This window comes from Dermacentor variabilis, chromosome 5, assembly GCF_050947875.1.
Source record: "Dermacentor variabilis isolate Ectoservices chromosome 5, ASM5094787v1, whole genome shotgun sequence".
Taxonomy (NCBI): domain Eukaryota; kingdom Metazoa; phylum Arthropoda; class Arachnida; order Ixodida; family Ixodidae; genus Dermacentor; species Dermacentor variabilis.
In genome coordinates, this window is record NC_134572.1 from 123,403,311 (window position 1) to 123,422,623 (window position 19,313).

The 19,313-nt window shown below is 48.4% G+C and overlaps 1 protein-coding gene across 1 annotated transcript in view; it reads left to right on the forward strand.

Annotated features, from left to right (window-relative positions):
- The first annotated feature begins 18,716 nt into the window (after window positions 1-18,716).
- LOC142583637 (cell adhesion molecule Dscam1-like) overlaps window positions 18,717-19,313 on the forward strand; it is a 215,639-nt gene continuing 215,042 nt past the window's right edge. Inside the window, exon 1 of the mRNA XM_075694130.1 lies at window positions 18,717-18,828. Within this exon, the coding sequence (XP_075550245.1) occupies window positions 18,717-18,828 (112 nt within the window). The remainder of the gene's footprint in view (window positions 18,829-19,313) is intronic.

The window sequence follows — 19,313 nt, forward strand, 5'->3', positions numbered from 1 at the left end:
GCCAGGGCCCGTCGTTTTGAGGTGGGCGATGAGGTCATGATATTGCGCACATCGCTAAACAACAAACTAGACGTGCAGTGGGAGGGCCCAGCACGAATTGTTCAGAAACTGTCGGACGTTAACTACGTGGTGAGTCTGCCAGGAAAGCGGAAAGCACAGCAAGTTTACCACTGTAATCTGCTCAAACCTTATAGACAAAGGGAAGCAGTGGTGTGCATGATGGTAAACGTTCCTGAAGAGCTTCCGGTCGAGCTTCCGGGACTAGGCTCAGTGACGAACAGGGAAGACACCGGTCAAGTCATTAGTGACCTTATCAGTAAAGCACCGCTGTCGCCTGAGCAGAAAACCGAACTACACCAGCTCTTACAAGAGTTTCAAGGTCTGTTCTCTGAGAGGCCTGGTAGGACTTCTGTCCTTACTCATGACATAGAACTTACCTCCCCAGAGCCAGTACGATCCAAGGCGTATCGGGTGTCACCCCGCCAGAACGATATTATGGAGGCTGAGGTAAAGAAAATGCTACAGCTCGGTGTTATTGAGGCAGGTGAGAGTGATTATACCTCCCCTTTGATTTTAGTTGAGATACCGGGCAAGGAACCTCGTCCTTGCGTCGACTACCGCAGGCTTAATTCCATCACTAAGGATCAAATTTATCCGATCCCTAACATCGAGGAGCGCCTTGAGAAAGTTAGTAGCGCTCAGTTTATTTCCACCCTAGATCTTGTCAGGGGTTATTGGCAGGTTCCACTTACAGAAGAGGCTAGTAGGTATGCGGCGTTCATTTCACCAATGGGAACATTCCGTCCTAAAGTGTTGAGTTTTGGTTTGAAGAACGCGCCATACTGTTTTTCAAGCCTCATGGATAAAGTGTTGCGGGGACAGCAAGAATTCGCTTTACCGTATCTAGACGACGTAGCGATATTCTCCGCATCCTGGTCTGAGCATATGGCACACTTGCGGGCAGCGCTAACCCGCCTGCGCGAAGCGGGCTTGACAGTCAAGGCTCCCAAGTGCCAGTTAGCACAGGCCGAGGTTGTCTACCTCGGTCACGTGATTGGTCAGGGTCGTCGCCGCCCCTCTGAAATAAAGGTGGCCGCTGTGCGAGACTTCCCGCAACCGCGCACGAAGACCGATATTCGGTCGTTCTTAGGTGTCGCCGGCTACTATCAGAGGTACATCCCCAGGTACTCTGATATCGCGGCTCCCCTGACGGATGCTCTAAGAAAAACAGAGCCCCAAACAGTCGTCTGGGACGAGACAAAGGAAAGAGCTTTTAGCGCCCTAAAGAGTGCCCTAACAAGCCAGCCTGTGCTACGATCGCCAGACTATACAAAAGGGTTCGTTGTTCAGTGCGATGCTAGTGAGCGAGGCATGGGCGTTGTACTGTGCCAACGGGAAAATGGAGAAGTAGAACACCCCGTCCTGTATGCTAGTCGTAAGCTGACCAGTCGTGAGCAGGCGTATAGCGCCACCGAGAAAGAGTGTGCATGTCTCGTGCGGGCCATTCAGAAATTGTCATGCTATCTAGCCGGCTCGAGGTTTATCATTGAGACGGATCACTGCCCTCTCCAATGGCTGCAGACCATCTCTCCCAAAAATGGCCGCCTCCTGCGCTGGAGCCTCGCTTTGCAACAATATTCCTTTGAGGTGCGTTACAAAAAGGGGAGTCTCAACGGTAACGCCGATGTCTTAAGTCGAAGCCCCTAACGTAGGAATCAGCCTCAAAATTGTTTGTTACTGATGTTTTTCTTCCTGAGGCAGGATTTTTAACATATTGCTTTTGTTTAGTGTTTCAAAGTGATGACATGCTTTCTAGTGCAAATTTCCAATTTGTGGACGCGTTCTGAGTGCTGCTAGACTACTGTAAGGAACTAGGCAGTGGTATAGAAGGGGAAAGAGCCTGGCAGGGCTTAGTGATGGTTGTGCCGTGCTTGCTGACTAAGCGGTTGAGTTTCAGCGTAGTTCTAACGCTTGCCGGGAACGAGAACAAAAATGTGAACTCTCCCGAAGTCACTTTGCAGTGTCCCGTGCGAACCTGAACGAGAGAACGAGGCCTTCTCTATGCGCTGCGCTCAAGAAACGTCGAGGCACGCCCGACTTCGGTTATGAGCATCATCGAGCGACATCCCTCCGGACAGCGGATGCAGTCCCCTGACCATCGGGATCTCCTTCCCCCGGCGGGGCGGTCTGTTACGTTTCGCCTACGACGCGCGGTTTAGCCGGCGCGGATGCAACGGACGCCGGGGCTTCGTTCAAAGCGGCAGACATTTTGGCCCATTCGGCGCCGCCGCTACGCCTCCCCGCCAAGCGCGTCCAGGCATGTTCCGATGCCACGTGTCTTCATGTGCGTGTGTGAGTGTATGTGCATATTGGTGCCCACGCTTGTCGAAGCGCGGCAGCCGGGGAGAGGAGCTCCCAACAACTGTGAAGCGAGGGGGTCTGACAGGCGCCGACACGACGTATGAGCCACCTTCTCTTCCCATTGTGCCCCAGCGGCGCCGGCACGACGGCTGCGCCACCTTATCCCATTGTGCCCGAGCGGCACAGTCACGTGCTCGTCTATAGAGGGGTTCCTTCTCGCCCTCAACTGCGAGAGTATAAAAGCAGCTGCCCCCGGACGCCAAAGGAGGGCTCCGATTTCTTCTGTTGAGTAAAGTGCACTCCCGTCTCTCTACTTCGGTCAACCTGACCGCCAACTCTTTGCGATGTTAGAATAAACAAGTTGTTTTGTTGTTACCAGTCGACTCATGCTTTGCCGGGACCTTCGGATGCTTCCAGTTGTACCCCAGGCCGCCAGGCCAACGCTACCCTTGGGGCTTGCGACCCAGGTGCAACAACGGGCGTCAGCGCCGAGTTCCCAACAACTCGCGCCAGCGGTGCGATTACAACAGCCGTCGTCGGTATGAAAAAAAAGCCGCACAACTGTCTCTATTGCGAGAATGCACCAATAGAATTTAGGTTTATCTACATTGAGCACGAAAGCCTTCGCTCCACTAAGTAACAACACAAGCTCTTCAGGATAGCGAAAGCATTCAACATGAAAAAAAATGTCCTGATAAAGATGTGTGAGCAAGATGTGTTATTTACAGAAAGGTTGAAAAGTCTCCCTCAAGTGGTTCAGTATAGCTGTCTAATCTACATTGGGAAAGGTAGGTAGGGGGTTGTGAAGAAGTGATGAATCATAGCCAAGGGAAGGACGTGTGTACGCAGAAGCGCACTAAAGAGGGAGGGGGGGATGCGGATTTATTAAGGAAACCCAGAGAGGCGTCCGCGTCTGCGTCACGATTGTGACGTTTCGACCGCTGTCGAGACGTCACAATCCTCACAATATCAGTTGATATTGCATAGTGAGTGGTGAAAAGTCACGGCGTAGTGCTTTTTTTCTGTTTTGGAAGTCGAACCCCCCCCCCCCCTGCAGAGTAAAACCACAAGTTCCACTGCATCAAACGACATCAAACTACTAAGCAGCAGGATTGGGCGAAATTGCAGGGTGCCATTGCAATACCTATTGCTCCTACGCAGTCCCTCACACGCCGGCCCTGTTGCACTGAAGCAAACGAAGCCGTTATTTAGGTTCATACTTTGATGCACACTACTGAAGAATTGGAGTAATTACCTACGCAGTAATTTCAGGCCAGTATAAGAAACCTGAGCTATTTTCACTTGAAACACTATAGAACATGCTAAAATAAACAAAGAATAAATAAAAAATGGACAATCGATCTTCATGTCTGTGGTGCTACTTCATGATATGAACACCGTATTGCATCCATAATCACTACATTCAAACAAATAGCTAAATGGTTCAGTGCTGCAGTATTGCTTATATTGTCGGCTTCATGACATCCAGGACATCAGTTGCATAGAGTATTTTCCAAACATGAATCACAGATTAGAAAACCAAAAGTTTCATATTACACGCATTATCTATTAAATCTTGACTCGAATACACTAGACACCATTTAGAGACCTCCTCCATTAGATTGGTTGTTCAATCAATTGTCTATCTCTCTTTATTTTTTTGTTTACTTTCTTATTTATGATCTGTCTGAAGGTGTGTATTCTTGAACTTAACGCGTGCGACATACAAATACTACTGGAGCGTGTCGTTCTCAATTGATCAGCAGTTTGCAAACAAACGTAACGATCAATAACGACAGCTCTCGAGAAGTATTCACCGCTAGCAACACGAGCAAGAAAAAAACAGTACGCAGGGCAGGCGTAGGGATTGTCCAGTCAGAAGTGTCTGCGTGACGGGGAAGCAGCGCTAACGTTGTCGCTACTCCACTCGATAAGGAGATTTGATCCGGATTAAGGCTCGCTAGCCAGAAGGGCTTGCGCAGCGGGCACGTTCGGCGCTCGACGGGAGGCAAACAGCTTTCTTCGCGTATACCGCACGCTAAAGCCCTGTGGATTTCGCAATGGGGGACAAGTGCGCTGAATTCAACAGCTCAACCTGCCTGTCGTCTAGATTCCGGCGCTGTGCCGCTCGATATCGCGGCTGTCCACAAGACAACCAGTGGAAGTGAACCTTTCAAGGAAATACGTGTAACTACCCCAAACAAAAATATTTATTTTCCACCTAAATGCGCAAAATACATCGATAATAAGCATAATCAACCGAAAAGAAACTGAGATTCACCGACAATTACGATAATCTCTAATGCGGAAAGAGGAAGAAGTGATCGTAGCGAGCAGCTTCAGCTTCGAACTCTCTGCATTTTCTGTTTAATTTATGTGATCCTCGAAGGCAAAAGCATCGCCACCCACACTCTCATGTGGTTTCCCGCTCACATGGGATCCATCATGGGAGGCCCAACAAACCTCAACGAGCTGGCCCACTCCAAGGCGCGAGGTCTCGCTTTCCGCGACCATGGAGAACTCCAACGCCGGCCCGCAGTGGTGGAGAACAGAGACCAACCGACCACATACAACGAAATTGCGCAGCACTTTTATCTCGGCAGGAGAGACTTTCCCCTTCCACACAAGAAGTTAAATAGAGCGCAGGCATTGACCCTCAGGTTATTGCAAACAGGTTCATATCCCAACCCGGCTTTATTCCACAAAATTTATCCCGACACCTATGTCACTAGTTCTTGCAGGCACTGCAATGACATCGCTAGCCTAGACCATATGCTCTGGCGTTGCCCCTCGTTACGAGGCACGGAACAAGTGGCTCTCCGCTATCAAGAGCCCCGATGCCGGGGCGCAACTATGGGCTGTCCAAAGGGCCCACGATGCGGCGGTCAGGCAAGGCCTGACTGTCCCAACGTGGGAGCGGCCCGCAGCGCGCTGAGTCGCGTACCTCAGGACCTTATTAAAGTTTTGCATCCATCCATCCATCCATATGTGATCTCTGCAATCAGTGACAAGAAAACTGGGGGACGTCGCACTCTGCAATGGGGGACCCAAACTCCGCCCAGCAATTGGATCCTGAACGGCCAGTTCGTTATGCCGGTGGTGTGAGTGACCACTTCGACCACAGCATGGTCCCGATTGAGTCGCCTGGTGGCTCCTCTACTGATGGTATGGGCTCGGACAGCGATTTTACCGTGGTGTCAAGCCGACGTCTGAAGAGAACGATACGAAGAACATAACCGACGAGTCACCAGGCGACGAGAAAGGCAAGTGGCAAACAGTCATACACTATTGCATACATACCACCAACGACAACAGACAACCTCAACTCACTGAACAGGAAGAGCCTGTCGGAATATTTCGAATGAACTGCCCATGGTCAAACAGAAGAAATACGTATAAACGCTCGAAAGAACATCCGCTCAGTGGAAGTCAGTACACCGACAATACTGGAGACACTGAAAAACGTCACTCAGTTGGGAAGCATCCCTGTTCGCGCATTCCCCACATACGGCAAGGAAGCGACGACAGGCGTCCTCTACGATGTGGACACTGATATTACAGACACTGATATGGCGAAACTATTATCTTCGTCGGCTCCTGTGCTCATATTTCACCGTTCTGGATGATCCCGATGTGTGAAATTAGTGTTCCAGTCGGAAAGTTTGCCAACACACGTCAAGGTTGGATATGTTAGGCATCCGGTACGTCCTTACGTCCCGTGGCTTTTACAATGTCACAAATGTATGAAACTTGGGCATGTCAGTGCAGTTTGCAAGGGTGCAGTACCATGCAAACGATGTGGTGGACCTCACGGAGACAGCAATTTCAACGTTGCTGCGAAGTGTCCAAATTGTTCTGGTGCCCACGACGTAACGTCAAAAGAGTGCCCAAAGATCTGGAAGGAAATGGGTATTCTGAAGAAGATGGGTAGAGATCACTCCACGCACAGGGAAGCGGCGAAAGCTATCCGCCACCGCAGACGCCGTTCACGACACTGACATCAACGGGACCGCAGCCTTCCACGCGTAGAAGGAACGACAGCTCAAGTGCAGCATCCACCCCTTCCTCTTCTCAGGAATGAAGAGGCACGTGCCTCAAAGCCTGTGTATGATATGAAAGTACAAGGCGACTCATCATCGGCCCCAAACACATCGGACACTCAGTGGCCCTCGTTACCATCAAGGCCTGCGGCAACGCCCTTATGCACCAATCCTACACGCACTGAAGAAAATGAAAAGATGGGTGACATTGACGTCACGAGAACGTTGAAATAACAATGGGCTCCATGCGCAGGATTGTTTCCGGCCTAAATACCCCAGCTGCCAAGGCTACCGTGCAGCTACTTGAGCTGTTGGAACCACTGCTAGTGGTTCTTCATTAAGCAAGCATGGCGATGATGTTTGAAGAACGGATGTGTCAATTGTTTGTTATGCATTGGAATGATCGAGGTCTACGTGGTCGTTTGTCGGATTTCCGACAGCGGGTATTTAAGTACCAATTTTCAGTTATTGTTATCTGTCAACCTAATATGGATTCTTCTTTCCGTATTCCTGGATATGTCCAGATGTGATCTCGTAATGACCAAACCTCAAGCAAAGTGTTAGTTTGTATACGTCACGATCTGATGTATTTAAGGCAGGACGTCCCATCGCAAACTACTAATGATTACGTATTCCTTACCACAAAACACAGATGTCGCACGGTTACAGTGATTGGAGGCTACATCCACCCAAGAGCAAGGATCGATTGCTCGCACCTGATGTCTCTGCTGTAAGCATCGCAAGGTCATCATATTGTGATTGGTGTCTTTAACGCGCACCATCCCCTGTGGGGTATAGCACTTTGATGAATTCTCGTGGCAAATATTTGGCCGACTTCATGTGTGGTCAGTGACTAAGTGTGCTCAATGACGGGTCTCCTACATTTATTCGTGGCACGTCTTACAGCAGATGTCTTGTCCTAACGTTTGTATCAAGGAACCTTCTGTCTTCAGCATGCTGGTCGACGGATCTAGAGACTCATGGTAGTGACCACCTCCCCACTTACGTTCACATTAGCTGGCTTCGCCGTTCAGCCTCACGTTGCATTCGTCAAACAGACGGCATTTTATTTAAGACCTCTGTCGACACCGCCTGTCAGAGCATGAGATCTCCATCCGAAATAGAGGACATCGTTGTCTCTACCCTGCGGGACAAAACCAGAGAAGTCAGCATACCGAGGCACAGATCTCATACAATATCGCCATAAAGGTCTACATACAATATGAGACCCTTCGTGCAATCCGTCGCCGCGCGGAACGGCGATACAGAAGAACAAAGTCCCCATCAGATCTTTCGAGCAGTGGCCGAGCTCAACGACATGTTCTTCAACATCTGGAGAAGCTTGACAGACAGCGTTGGAGGACATTCTGTGGATCCCCAGATCCAAGACAGCCTCTATCTTAAGATCTGGCGGGCCATACGAAGTCTCCAGGCAACTCCACAACAAAGACACCCATTCCGTGCGGTACTCTACATCAACGCTGGACCGAATTGGAGGTAGCAGAGGACTACTGTAAACTCATTGTGGACGCATCTGATGCAGTGACTTCATCCCTTGTCACCATTGCGCCCCCTTCACCTGATGAACGACTCGAAGTACCGTTTACGATGCAAGAGCTTGACGCCGCGATTTCGGTTTCTCGACGCTCATCGGCACCAGTACCAGACGGAATCACGTACGCTGCATTGTGCCATACTGGCACAGAATCACGACGTCTTCTTCAATATTTCTATAATACGACGTGGGAGACAGGAAATGTTCCAGATAGCTGGAAATGCAGTCGCGTTGTAGCGCGGTTTAAACCGGGGAAGTGCCCTAACGAGCTTTCCTCCTACAGACCGATGGCCTTAGCCATTTGCGTCGGCAAAGTAATGGAAAGAATGGTCTTGTCAAGACTGGAATGGTTTCTAGAGAAAAATAATTGCTTTCCTGATTTTATGCACGGATTTAGAAGAGACCGTTCTTCCATTGACGGTGTTATTGACTTGGTATTCACTGTTGAACAGGAAAGAAACCGCCGTCGGTTAGTTGAAGCTATTTTTCTGGATATTAAGGGTGCATACGACAATGTTTTCCATTATGCAATCCTTGAGCACTGGAAGATTTGGACGTCGGTGTCCGGCTATATGCATGGATTGTTAGCTACCTCAGTGGCCGCACGATGTATATGTCGACAAGTGATGACGATATGACCAGACAGTACCATATAGATCGAGGTGTTCCACAAGGGGAGTTCTCAGTCCAACTCTTTTCAATGTTGCATTGATTGGCCTTGCATCTGAACTTCCTAGCACGGTGAAGATTAGCACATATGCAGACGACGTATGCATATGGGCATCTGGAGCCACCCGTCCCCAAATGCGTGCTAGGCTTCAAAGTGCAGTGACAATCACAACAAAGTATCTGCGGCGTCAAGGCCTCCAACTCTCAACAGAAAAATTTTCCGTGATTACATTCACGCGAAAACAAAGGACCAGGTATCCGATAATCGTTAGTGGAGTAGCGATACCTACGGTTACGCACCAAAGAATCCTTGGCTTAGTCATAGACCGGGGATTATCTTGGTCAAGACACGTCGCCGCACTGAAGTCAAAGCTGAAGAGTTTTGTTCACGTCCTTCGCGTCGTGGCAGCAACAAGATGGGGCCCCTCGGAGTCGTCATTACTCCAATTGTACCAAGCACTATTCGTAGGGTATATACGAAACAGCATGCCGGCGCTCTCAAACATGGGACTTAGCTGTGTGCGCGCGCTGGAGAGCATTCAAGCTCAAGCATTGCGCACATGTTTGGGCCTCCCACGATGCACGTCAACCAATGGAACAATATCGGAAGCTCGTGCTTGTCCTATTGGCGTATACTTGCTCTGCGAGCCTCTTCGAATGTACCTCACACATGCACCATCCTCTGTCATCGCTCCCTGCCACCCACCCAGGTTCCAGCTTTTCAAGGACTATATCGCGCCATCAGTGTGTTCTGCCATCAGGATTTTCTCCCGCCTGCATTCCGAGAATACCACCGTGGGTTCTGACTAAACCTTTCGTTACATTTCAGATCCCTGTAATTACTAAAAAGTCATCCGTTGTATCTATTGGCCTCAGGCAACTCACCCTGTTGCACATTTCTGCAGAGTGCGGAGATACTGTACTCGTGTATACCGATGGCTCTGTCACACCATATGACTCGACTGCAGCCTTCGTCATTCCACATATGATCATCGCTCGGCGGTTTAAACTAGATAATAGCTCAACATCAACTGCCACAGAACTTGTTGCTATCCGGGAGGCACATCGATTTCTCTCTGAGGAGCCTCCTCACGCATGGACGATATTCTGCATTGCAAGCCAGCTCTTCAAACGATTGACTGTGTCCTCAGGCGGGGCCCGTATTATTCCATGGCTACAGAAATTACAGAGCGTCTCGAACACGCAACTAGAAATGGCCACAGTGTCACCTTTCATGGATCCCCTCACACTGTGGCGTGATCGGGAACGAACAGGCAGACGCTGAAGCGAAAACTGCTTTAGGTAATACTTGTGAAGTACGCATTCCGTTCTCACGAACAGACACAAACGCCCTACTTCGTCGCGTAATACGCCACCGTACGTTGGAACACTGGACCCAACCAGATCGACAACACAAGCGATTACACAAATGGGACCAGGAAATGAAATTTCCTATGCCTCACAAGTTCAAAAGAAGCCACACGAGCATGGTGCACCGGATTCGCCTTGGTGTCGCATTCACCAACCGTTGTAGACATATGATAGGTGCCAGTGATACTAGTCCAAACTGTGAATACTGTGAGGTGCCAGAAATACTTGGACATATATTTTGCGTGTGTCCCGCGTACGCGCAAGAACGACAGCAACTTGTCTCTTCCAGTGCAACGATCCATAAGAGACCGCTATCAGACGAGTTTCCTTTAGGTCCTTGGCCTAATGCAAACAGCGCAGCCCTGGTAACAAGTGCCGCTATAGCTATACTCCAAGCCACTGGGCTGGACGCACGGCTTTAGAGATGCTACAACTCTGAATTTGTATATACGCATCTCTTCCTTATACCATCATCATCATTCATCAGCCCCTTCCCTCCCCGTCCCTTTTCCCCAGGGTAGGGTAGCAGGCCAGAGCAAGTTATAGCTCAGGCGAACCTCTCTGCCTTTCTGTAAATAAACTTCTCTCTCTCTTCAATGCGAAATTTGAGCGCAGCTCTATACGTGTTTTCTTTTCGTGGTATATTAGGCACAGAATTTGACAGAGACATGTAGCAGAGTCGGCAACTGTCGAAAATGTGATCCGAAGGACAAGCGCGTCGGCTTTTATGCATCACTCTTCCAAGGTTCCAGTGTAATCGCTGGTGCCGCGTCGCTTCCAGAAAGTACTGCACAATCCGCGTCGAGCATACAATCAGATTACAAAGGAATCGCAAATCATGACAACCGAAACAAGCGCGAGCGAGAGCTCACGCGAGCAGAAGATGGTGTGCGCTTCGAGCGGTCGGGCGGGTCCGCATGACACCAGTTTCCTGCGCGCACGAAACTGAAGGGGCCGCTTTCATTGGTCTCGGCCGTTCGCGTTTTTCATCTCCCGCTCCACATTCGCTCTTTCATCTTTTGCTGTGCTCGTTCGCTCGATTACGCCGCCGATGCTGACGCTCCCTGCAGGAACGGGCGCTTAAGAACTGCGCTCTAAAAAAAAAAAATAATAACAATACTTTGCGGAAACTGAAACACTGAAAGTGGGCTTCACCCCGCGCCTCAAAAGTGCTTTATTTGGAACTTGTAAAGAAAGTTGTCATAATATATGAGACATAGGCATACACGGTATTTGCTTTACATTACGTATGTGATACCTTTGCAGCCCGATATCTTGTATCGGTCTGTCCAATCTGACTCGGCTTTGAAACGAAAGAGAGCCCCGTCATACTTCTTCCTCGTCCTGTGTTCCTGCTCTAAAGAACAAATGACGCTCGCTGCCTCTCATTCGGTCTTGTCACGAGACATTTAGCCAGAAACTCTGTACTCGATGCCAAAATTCAGCAAGAACTAACTTTGTTGCTAACGTGTTGCCCATACATTCGTTTATAAAGGATAATATATTGTGTCCAGTCACGATCATTTCATAGGTTGAAAGCTGATCCTGTCTGGATTCTGAGCAGCAGTGTGGCTAATTCGCTAATGTTTTCTTCGGTGAGATAGGCGATTTTTGGCACCCTGCCGCATTGACGCAGTGGAGCGCGCTATCAAAGCGATAGCTTTCTTTGGCTCCTCCCCCCCCCCCCCTTCGTGGTTTATCAGGTGCTGGCCTTTTGTGGTCAACTTGGGGCAGTAGATGTCGCTGGTCGCTACTAGAAATAAATTTAAATATAAATAAACATGTCCAATAATCGGTACCAAACCTTTGCTTTCCCCCCGCCCTCCCTACCACTACCATCATTTCATTCACCCAACAAATTGTCTCTCTGAAGAAGCCAGAGACATACCTTTCGAGGATGTTGCAATATTGCACTAAACGAAACGATCAATGAAAGCGCCAGTTATAAAATAAAGTGTCCGCCTACGCAGTAGCATTAATGCACACACCTATTGGTTCCTCTTACTCCGGTCTGATGCTCAGTGACTGCAAGGTAAAATACTTGCGTCAGACAGCACCGAGTTCTGCTTCCTATTCTTCATTTTCTTTTTTTTTTTCCTCGGACGTGCGGATCTTCGGCAGTCGCTCGACTTTCCCCTCTTTTAACAACTCTAATGCACAAACGAAACCGGCCTGCCCTCTCCGCACTCGAGAACTCGAGCCCCGGGGTCAAGATCCGTATTCGAGAACCCGAGCACGCGCCTCCACATCCACAGACCCGGACAAGCGGAGCAAGGCGGTGCTCCGAGGTCGAAGCCCCGCTCGCTTCCTTCCGCGCTCACCCCTACGCGTGGAGAAGATTATGCGCTCCGCAAACGGGATTCCACCACTCGACTGCTCCGAGCACCCGCACAGTTCCTGCGCTCGCAAACTCTTGGCTTCCTGGGCTCGCCGCTCTCCAGGACCTCGGCGGCAATCTTGGAATCTCACTCGCGTGTGCAGAACACGAACTCAGCAGGAAACGCTCCCGAGTTTGTTCTTCGCTTTCACCCTCGGAAGGAAGGCGGACAAACAGCAGAGCTAAACGTGGTTTCGAGGAGGGCCGCCGTACCAAATAGTGCGGGGCCTATGCCGAAAGGAAACGCAAGCGTGAAACACCTCTTTATTTCAATACCGTGTTATTATGCGCGTAGATTTATGCGCGCCCATGGGAAATCCTAAAGGGAACACAGCTGTTCGCATTGATAATGCTATACTGCGTTCAACCTATAAAGCAATAAGCAAAATTACACCCTTTTGCCACACAACAATAATCGTCATCTGTCTTGTCCGCATTTCCTTTCTTTAACGCGGCGAGCCCGGCACTTCCCAGTAATGAACGGCATGCGCGTTATCAGCATGACATAGCATTCCAGACAGGAAAGTAGCGGGCGCGGCGTTTTAAAGAAAAGAAACGCAAGCAAGGCAGATGACGACTATTGTTCTGTGGCAGAGATACACCCCAAAGGGTGTAACTTTACTTAAAAATGCATGCGAACCGCGACAGTATTACGTGTGGCTATAAATATTCACTGGAACAGCAACTAGGTAAAAAATGCTGTACAACATGTACCAAAAAAAGAGAAAAAGACAACAGCCAGGCGTTGTTCTACGCCCAAGGTTATATTCTATTATCTACGGCCCCTGAGCCCTTCAAAATGGCATAAACTTAATCTTATCAGGCAAGCTTAACAAGGGGAACGTATGCTGGCACCACGCGCAAGCGGCATATAAAAGCTTTCTAACCAGCGACACAAATGACCTTAACAACTGCGCTTAAGCTTCCTTCAGGAAAAAACTGAAGGTCCCTGTATGTTTAGCCTCAGCGGGTGGAATGATTTAGCAGATATTGTGATAATGGCTTCTCATTTCAATATGCAAAAGTTATTTCGAAGGGACTGCCTTGCCCTTCCGCTGCCTAGACAAAATAGTGAAACCAGTAGTTTGTATGGCTGTATATCAATCTGTAGAAGTGGCAAGAAACAACAAGGAAGTCCCCACAGAACGGTAAAAAAGAACAGACAAGTGATGACTTCGTGCTTTCCGAAGGAAGCTGGGTACCTGATGAAACGACAAGTCGGTAAAAGTTCCGAATGCTAACGACTAAAGAGGCGACGATGTCGATCCGATGACGTGACAGCCGTTAATAAACATATGGTAGCACTCCACTCGAGGAGCACCACGCAAAATCATACGGACGTATTCGCGTCCCCTTTGAGAGCGACAGCAGTGTGGCCGAGCTGCGGGAACTTGTAATCGGAGAGGCAGCTCCCGTCATATATGTAGGTTTGTTTTGCTGTGGCGCGGAAGAGCGAAACCTTGATGGAAGACTCAATCTTACCGAGGCTCTATTCTTCCCTAGTTTACGTGTGGGAGACCTCATGACATCCATCATTTTCGCTGCCTATCTCCGGTGTGGTCCTACAGCTCCGGTGCAAACTTATAAATAGCCGAAATAGTTCGTGGCTTGGTTTTCTAAATGCAAACGCCAACAGCACGTGACCTTGAAAAAAAAAGCCGTTAGTTCGAGAAAGACACCTCGCCTGTTTTGCCAACAGCTCAAGCCAGTAGCCCACCATCGGTACGGCAGCGCAAGAGTAAGGCGGGCCAATATTTATTTATTTATTTATTTATTTATTTATTTATTTATTTATTTATTACGAAAGCACTACAAGTATGACAGTCTATTCGGTTTTTTACACGTAACGAAAAGATGAAAAAGCTTCGTTAACAATCACAAAGGACCACAGTGTGCTAAATGCAAGTGACGAAGAGTAGAATAGATAAAAAATTACGCTCGGTTTGGCTGCGCCAACCACGGAATTTCGTGCCGAAAGCACATTTACTTAACATTTTCGTAACGTCGGGATAAGCCAAAGCCAAGGTGACGCACGTGGGCGTCGTGAGGAAGTCCAAGTCCTTCCTGTGCCACAGTCTCACACGCAGAACACGCAAAGCCAGATGGGTCGTCCATGAAGTCCCGCTTGAAGATGGCCGTCGATTGAAGATGGCCGTCGCAGCCGTTGCCAAAGAAAGACGTAGCTCGGCCTTGCGATGCTGGTATGCAACGTCCGCAGCTATATAGTCGGGCTTGTCGCTGTTCGTTTCGGCAGTACGCTTGGAGCACTTGTGCAATGTGTAGTTCTCCAATCGGCTTCTGTCGTTCTTCGGCAATTCCATTGGCGCGTTTCAAAACGCCACGAATTGACTTCTTTGTTGCGGCAGTCGCAATCGCTTGGCCACATCTTCCTTAGTCGGTCGACTCCCGCTGCCTCTGCCCGCGAGTTCGTTGTTGTTGGCTTTGCTTGGCGCGATGAACCTCTTCTTTAGACGTTTCCGACGGCGATCCCGATTAGCTTTTCATAGTTATTTCACACATGCGCACGTGGGTGTAGTTTGCGGACAGAAAGACGAAGAGGCTGCACGCTCCGCGCTGTATGAAGAACATGAACAAGGCTCCACAGAGACAGAGGCGAAAATGCGGGTTGGTAGGCTATAGTATCGCTTTCGCACTTAAACATTATCATCCAGTATATCTCCTTGGGACACGAGGGATCCCGCTCGAGAGCTTTGTGGCGTGCGACGGTTTAGATGCTGTTGTCGGCAGTGGCGCTGTACGACGTTTTTCGGTCACGTTGAAGCTCACGGTAAAGGAGCTCTTTTTGACGACCAAGTCCACTTGGTCCACTTGAGTATAGAGAGAACGAAGCGAAATTGCGCAACTGTTCCGTTGTAATCGTGCTGCCGTCGTCCTCGCGCTCTCATTAGTCCATCGTCGTCATTCCGTCTTCATGACTCTGTCGTCTTCGCGCTGTCGTCACCTTCATTGCCGTGACGCCGCCGTTACCGCCATCGCACTGTCAAGTTGTCTACCAAAATATGTTGGCGATAGTTTGTGCCGCCATCACACCGTCGCTTCGGAAGTATTGCTGCAGTGCGTCCATTTGATTTCTGCGGTCTGCAGAAGATGTTCGCTTACTGTGGCAGTCACCTTTTACGGCGTTTACACTATCTTCTTCTGTCCATTATAGTCGGTGACAACCTAAAATTGCAAAGAAGCTCCACCCACAAAAAACGCCAGCGCACCTGCTCTTCATCTTTCAAAGAGGGTTGAACTAGCTGGAGTCCACGCACAGCTCAATGACATTGGTCGGCTAATGTATATGCTAGGCTAATTAGGAAATAAAAGCTAGTTGTTTCAACCTAAAATATTATCTTGAGCTGAGCAGTGACATCAGGATCACCTGTATCAGTCGCAAGTACGCACGAGAAAGGAACGGACAAGGAAGCCTGTCCATTTCGCGTATCGGTCCGCGTAGATTTTGCCGCATGGCACCGCGTTGATCATGCACGGCATGGTAGCTACTTGACATGAGCTACGACATCACTTGTCGTCTGCGGCTTCTGTCACAGAGCCACTGCTCGCAGCACCTCTCTCATTGCTTGCCTGCTTGCTTGCTCCTCATTCCACAGTGCCTACGCTCATGGTTCTTTCTGCTACTATTGTTACTTGTACATTTAGTACTGTTACTCCTTTTCTGGCGATTTTTCTTCTTTCCTGTCTCCTTTTTTTATTCTGCTGATGTCCTATTATTATTATTATTATTATTATTATTATTATTATTATTATTATTATTATTATTATTATTATTATTATTATTATTATTATTATTATTATTATTATTATTATTTGTTTCTCTTTATTTACTATGTCATTGTCTGTTAAGGGGTAATACTACCAAACATTCTTCTCAAAGTTGAAAAAAAACGTGTTATTATGTAAATGTCTACCTTTTCACTTTTTATGTAAATATGTAACCACATCGCTGTACCGACTCTGCCGGGCCTAGTCGCAGAAGTCCTCGTGGACTTAGACAGGCCCGTTTCTTTGTTTCGCTATTGTATATGCGTCAATTATTATTATTATTATTACTATTATTATTATTATTATTATTATTATTATTATTATTATTATTATTATTATTATTATTATTATTATTATTATTATTATTATTATTATTATTATTATACTGCTATTATTTGTTTATTAATTTTTCTCGCTGTTGTCAACATGCCTTCATTACTCTACTACTACTGCTGCTTGTTCCTTGGCCTCTGCTTCTCTGCTCCCTTTTCTGATTCCTGCTGTTGTTCTAATCCGTCTTGTAATGTCTGGACTTCGGCTTCATCTTCTTCAATTTCGTCTCGTTCGCTGCTTCTTCTTCTTCGACTGCTACTGCTTCTACTTCGTGATCTTCTTCTTTTCCATCTACTTGTCTGCTTCTGCGTTTTGTTGGTGATGCTCTTCATCTTCCTCCCCTATTTCTTCATCTTATCTTCAACTTTCTTTCGTGTCTTTATTTGTCATCTCCTTCTTCTTCTCCTGCTTCTCCTTCGTTTTGCTCTTCTCCATCTTCTGCTACTACCACTAACTACTACTGCTACTGCTTTTCCGTGATCATCTTCTTCATCGTCGTTCTGTCCGCACCATCACTCGCGCCATAGCGGCCGTTATTTCCTTCCTTCCGAGCTCTTTGCTCTTGACTGTGAAGCGTCGAATTTGACGTATGGTTTCATTACGACCGTTCCTCGAACTCGTTTCCCTCCCTCTCTCTCTCTCTCTCTCTCTCTCTCTGGGAGAACAGCCTCAGCACTCGCGGGCAGAAATTTTTTTACGCCCTTTCTTCTTCACGGCCGAACCATACTCCCATCTTTGCCCTCATTTATTTCGAAGACCACAGGAAGTCCCTGCTACTTCACCTACGTTCCACTCGCTCGCTTCTTCGCTCGGAAAGAAAATAAAGAAGAAATAAAAGCCCTTTCGCGAAGAAATTTTTTGGGGAGTTGAATTCACATTTTCTTCGTGTTATTCTTCTTCCTATTGCTCCTTCATCTCCCATCTTTATCCTCGCTGTTGCCTGTTTCTCGAGAGACCTCTGCTATCAAGCGTCATTTTTCATGCTCGCGAACTCAAGTATAAAATAATTCAGGGTGTACACATTTCTCTCGCTCTCTATCTTCGGCCTTACGTGGGAAATAAAAAAAATATATAAGCCAGTTATGAAGTTCTAAATTCATGAGAGATGAAACGGAGGGGAAGAAAAGGGAAGGGGATTTATATCTCCCGACCCAAATGCCTTCTCTCTAAATACTGCGAGATCAGCGATGTGTATACGTTAGTACACCTCCTCCATTATATTTCTTTTCATTTTTCCGCAGTTTTTGTGCGCCCGGCCCCATCGCTTTTACCTCGTCCGAAGTATCTTATTTTATTCGGCAACGCACGGAGAGCGATGCGCATATATATCGACTCCTCCGAGCCGAATCGCCCCGGAGATCCTCCGTGGCGTTCAGCGGAATCACCGGCGAGACTTTCTCGAATGGCATCTGGGGCGATGCTTAAGAAGAGCCCGAAGGCATGTGGGTTGACTGCAAAGAAAAAGGATAAAAAATATACCGTAAGTACTTCGCCCGAGCGCAGAGTTATAAGAGAGAGATTCGACTGCTCCCGAATCTGCAGTTTTGAAGCCTCTTTGCATCAAAGTGCGTTTCCTCCCTGGGGGTATTCGGGGCTCGGAGGTATCTTGAGCAGTGTCCCAGAATGCGCATCGCCAAGGGGGGTAGGGAAGTCATGGCTCGGGCACCAGGAAACGACATGCGATTTGCTGAAGAAAATATACACTGCGTTGATCTCCTCGTGACGAACAGTCTATACGTAATGCACCGCTTTCTCCCCGAATCCGGTTTCCCACCTTGCGGACAAGCCGTCGTTTCGCAATTCCTGCAGCACTTACAGCACCGAGGCGCCTACGAGTGTATGTCCAACGGATTAGGAGCAAAGCACGTACCTTGTTGAACAGTTCGCCAGAGAAGCAAGTCAACTTCTAATGCTTTCAGCCAAGTCAGTAAAGGTTGAGTGAGTACCGGGTCGCTGATGGCGAGTCTAAAGTGATAGACTTCCGACACTTTCCCAGCCTGACATCGTTTTTCGTAGAAAGTAGTCGAATTCGGGATCCTCAAAAGAACTTTTGCGACATTTCTTCTTAAGCAGATTGTACCCGTAAAAGGCTGTTTTTGGTTCAGTGTCCATCGGTTGCACTAAGCTAGAATGATGGCAACATAGCACACAATTCTGCAGAAAGCTTGCGCCAAAGCATGGAGCTAGATAACGAAAACTTTATTCTGATGGGGCACGGAAAGGGATGGATCCCCGGTGTGAGTGGGTGGAGGAGCGCTCAGTCCAGGGCCCCAGCTGCGGCGGCAGCACTTTCGACTATGGCGATCAGCTTTCGCTGATCCTCCGATGCCGAGCTGGTCAGCACCATCTCGCACTGCTCGTGCGTTGCGCTTAGGTGAAGCATTGTGGAAGGAGGAAAACCAGAGAGGAAGGCGTTTCGTCGCACAAGCCAGCCTTCGCATGCTAACTTTCCGTGCAACCGTTACCTTCGCTTTTTCTCTCTCAAAGGGTCGGCGCCACACGTTATCCTTTACTCGGCGGGTACGGCACAGTGGGCCTGGTTCGCGGCTGGTGTTGCTCTACGCGAACTTGTTCGGGTGCTTTGCCAAGCACTCCATGCACATTTTCTCCCGATATGAAAGTCAGTAAAGTCGACAACTGGGCTACAGTTGGTATCTCATTACTTTAAAAATGGGGGAAATGCTCTCTCTTATTTGGTTCGTGTTCTCGTGCGCTGGCCCTTCTTTCACGATCTCCTGATATGCTTGCGCTACTTCGGTCGTTTACCTTAACGTATACACGATGTCCCAGCTAAATTTAGCCAAGCTGATTAAATAAAAAC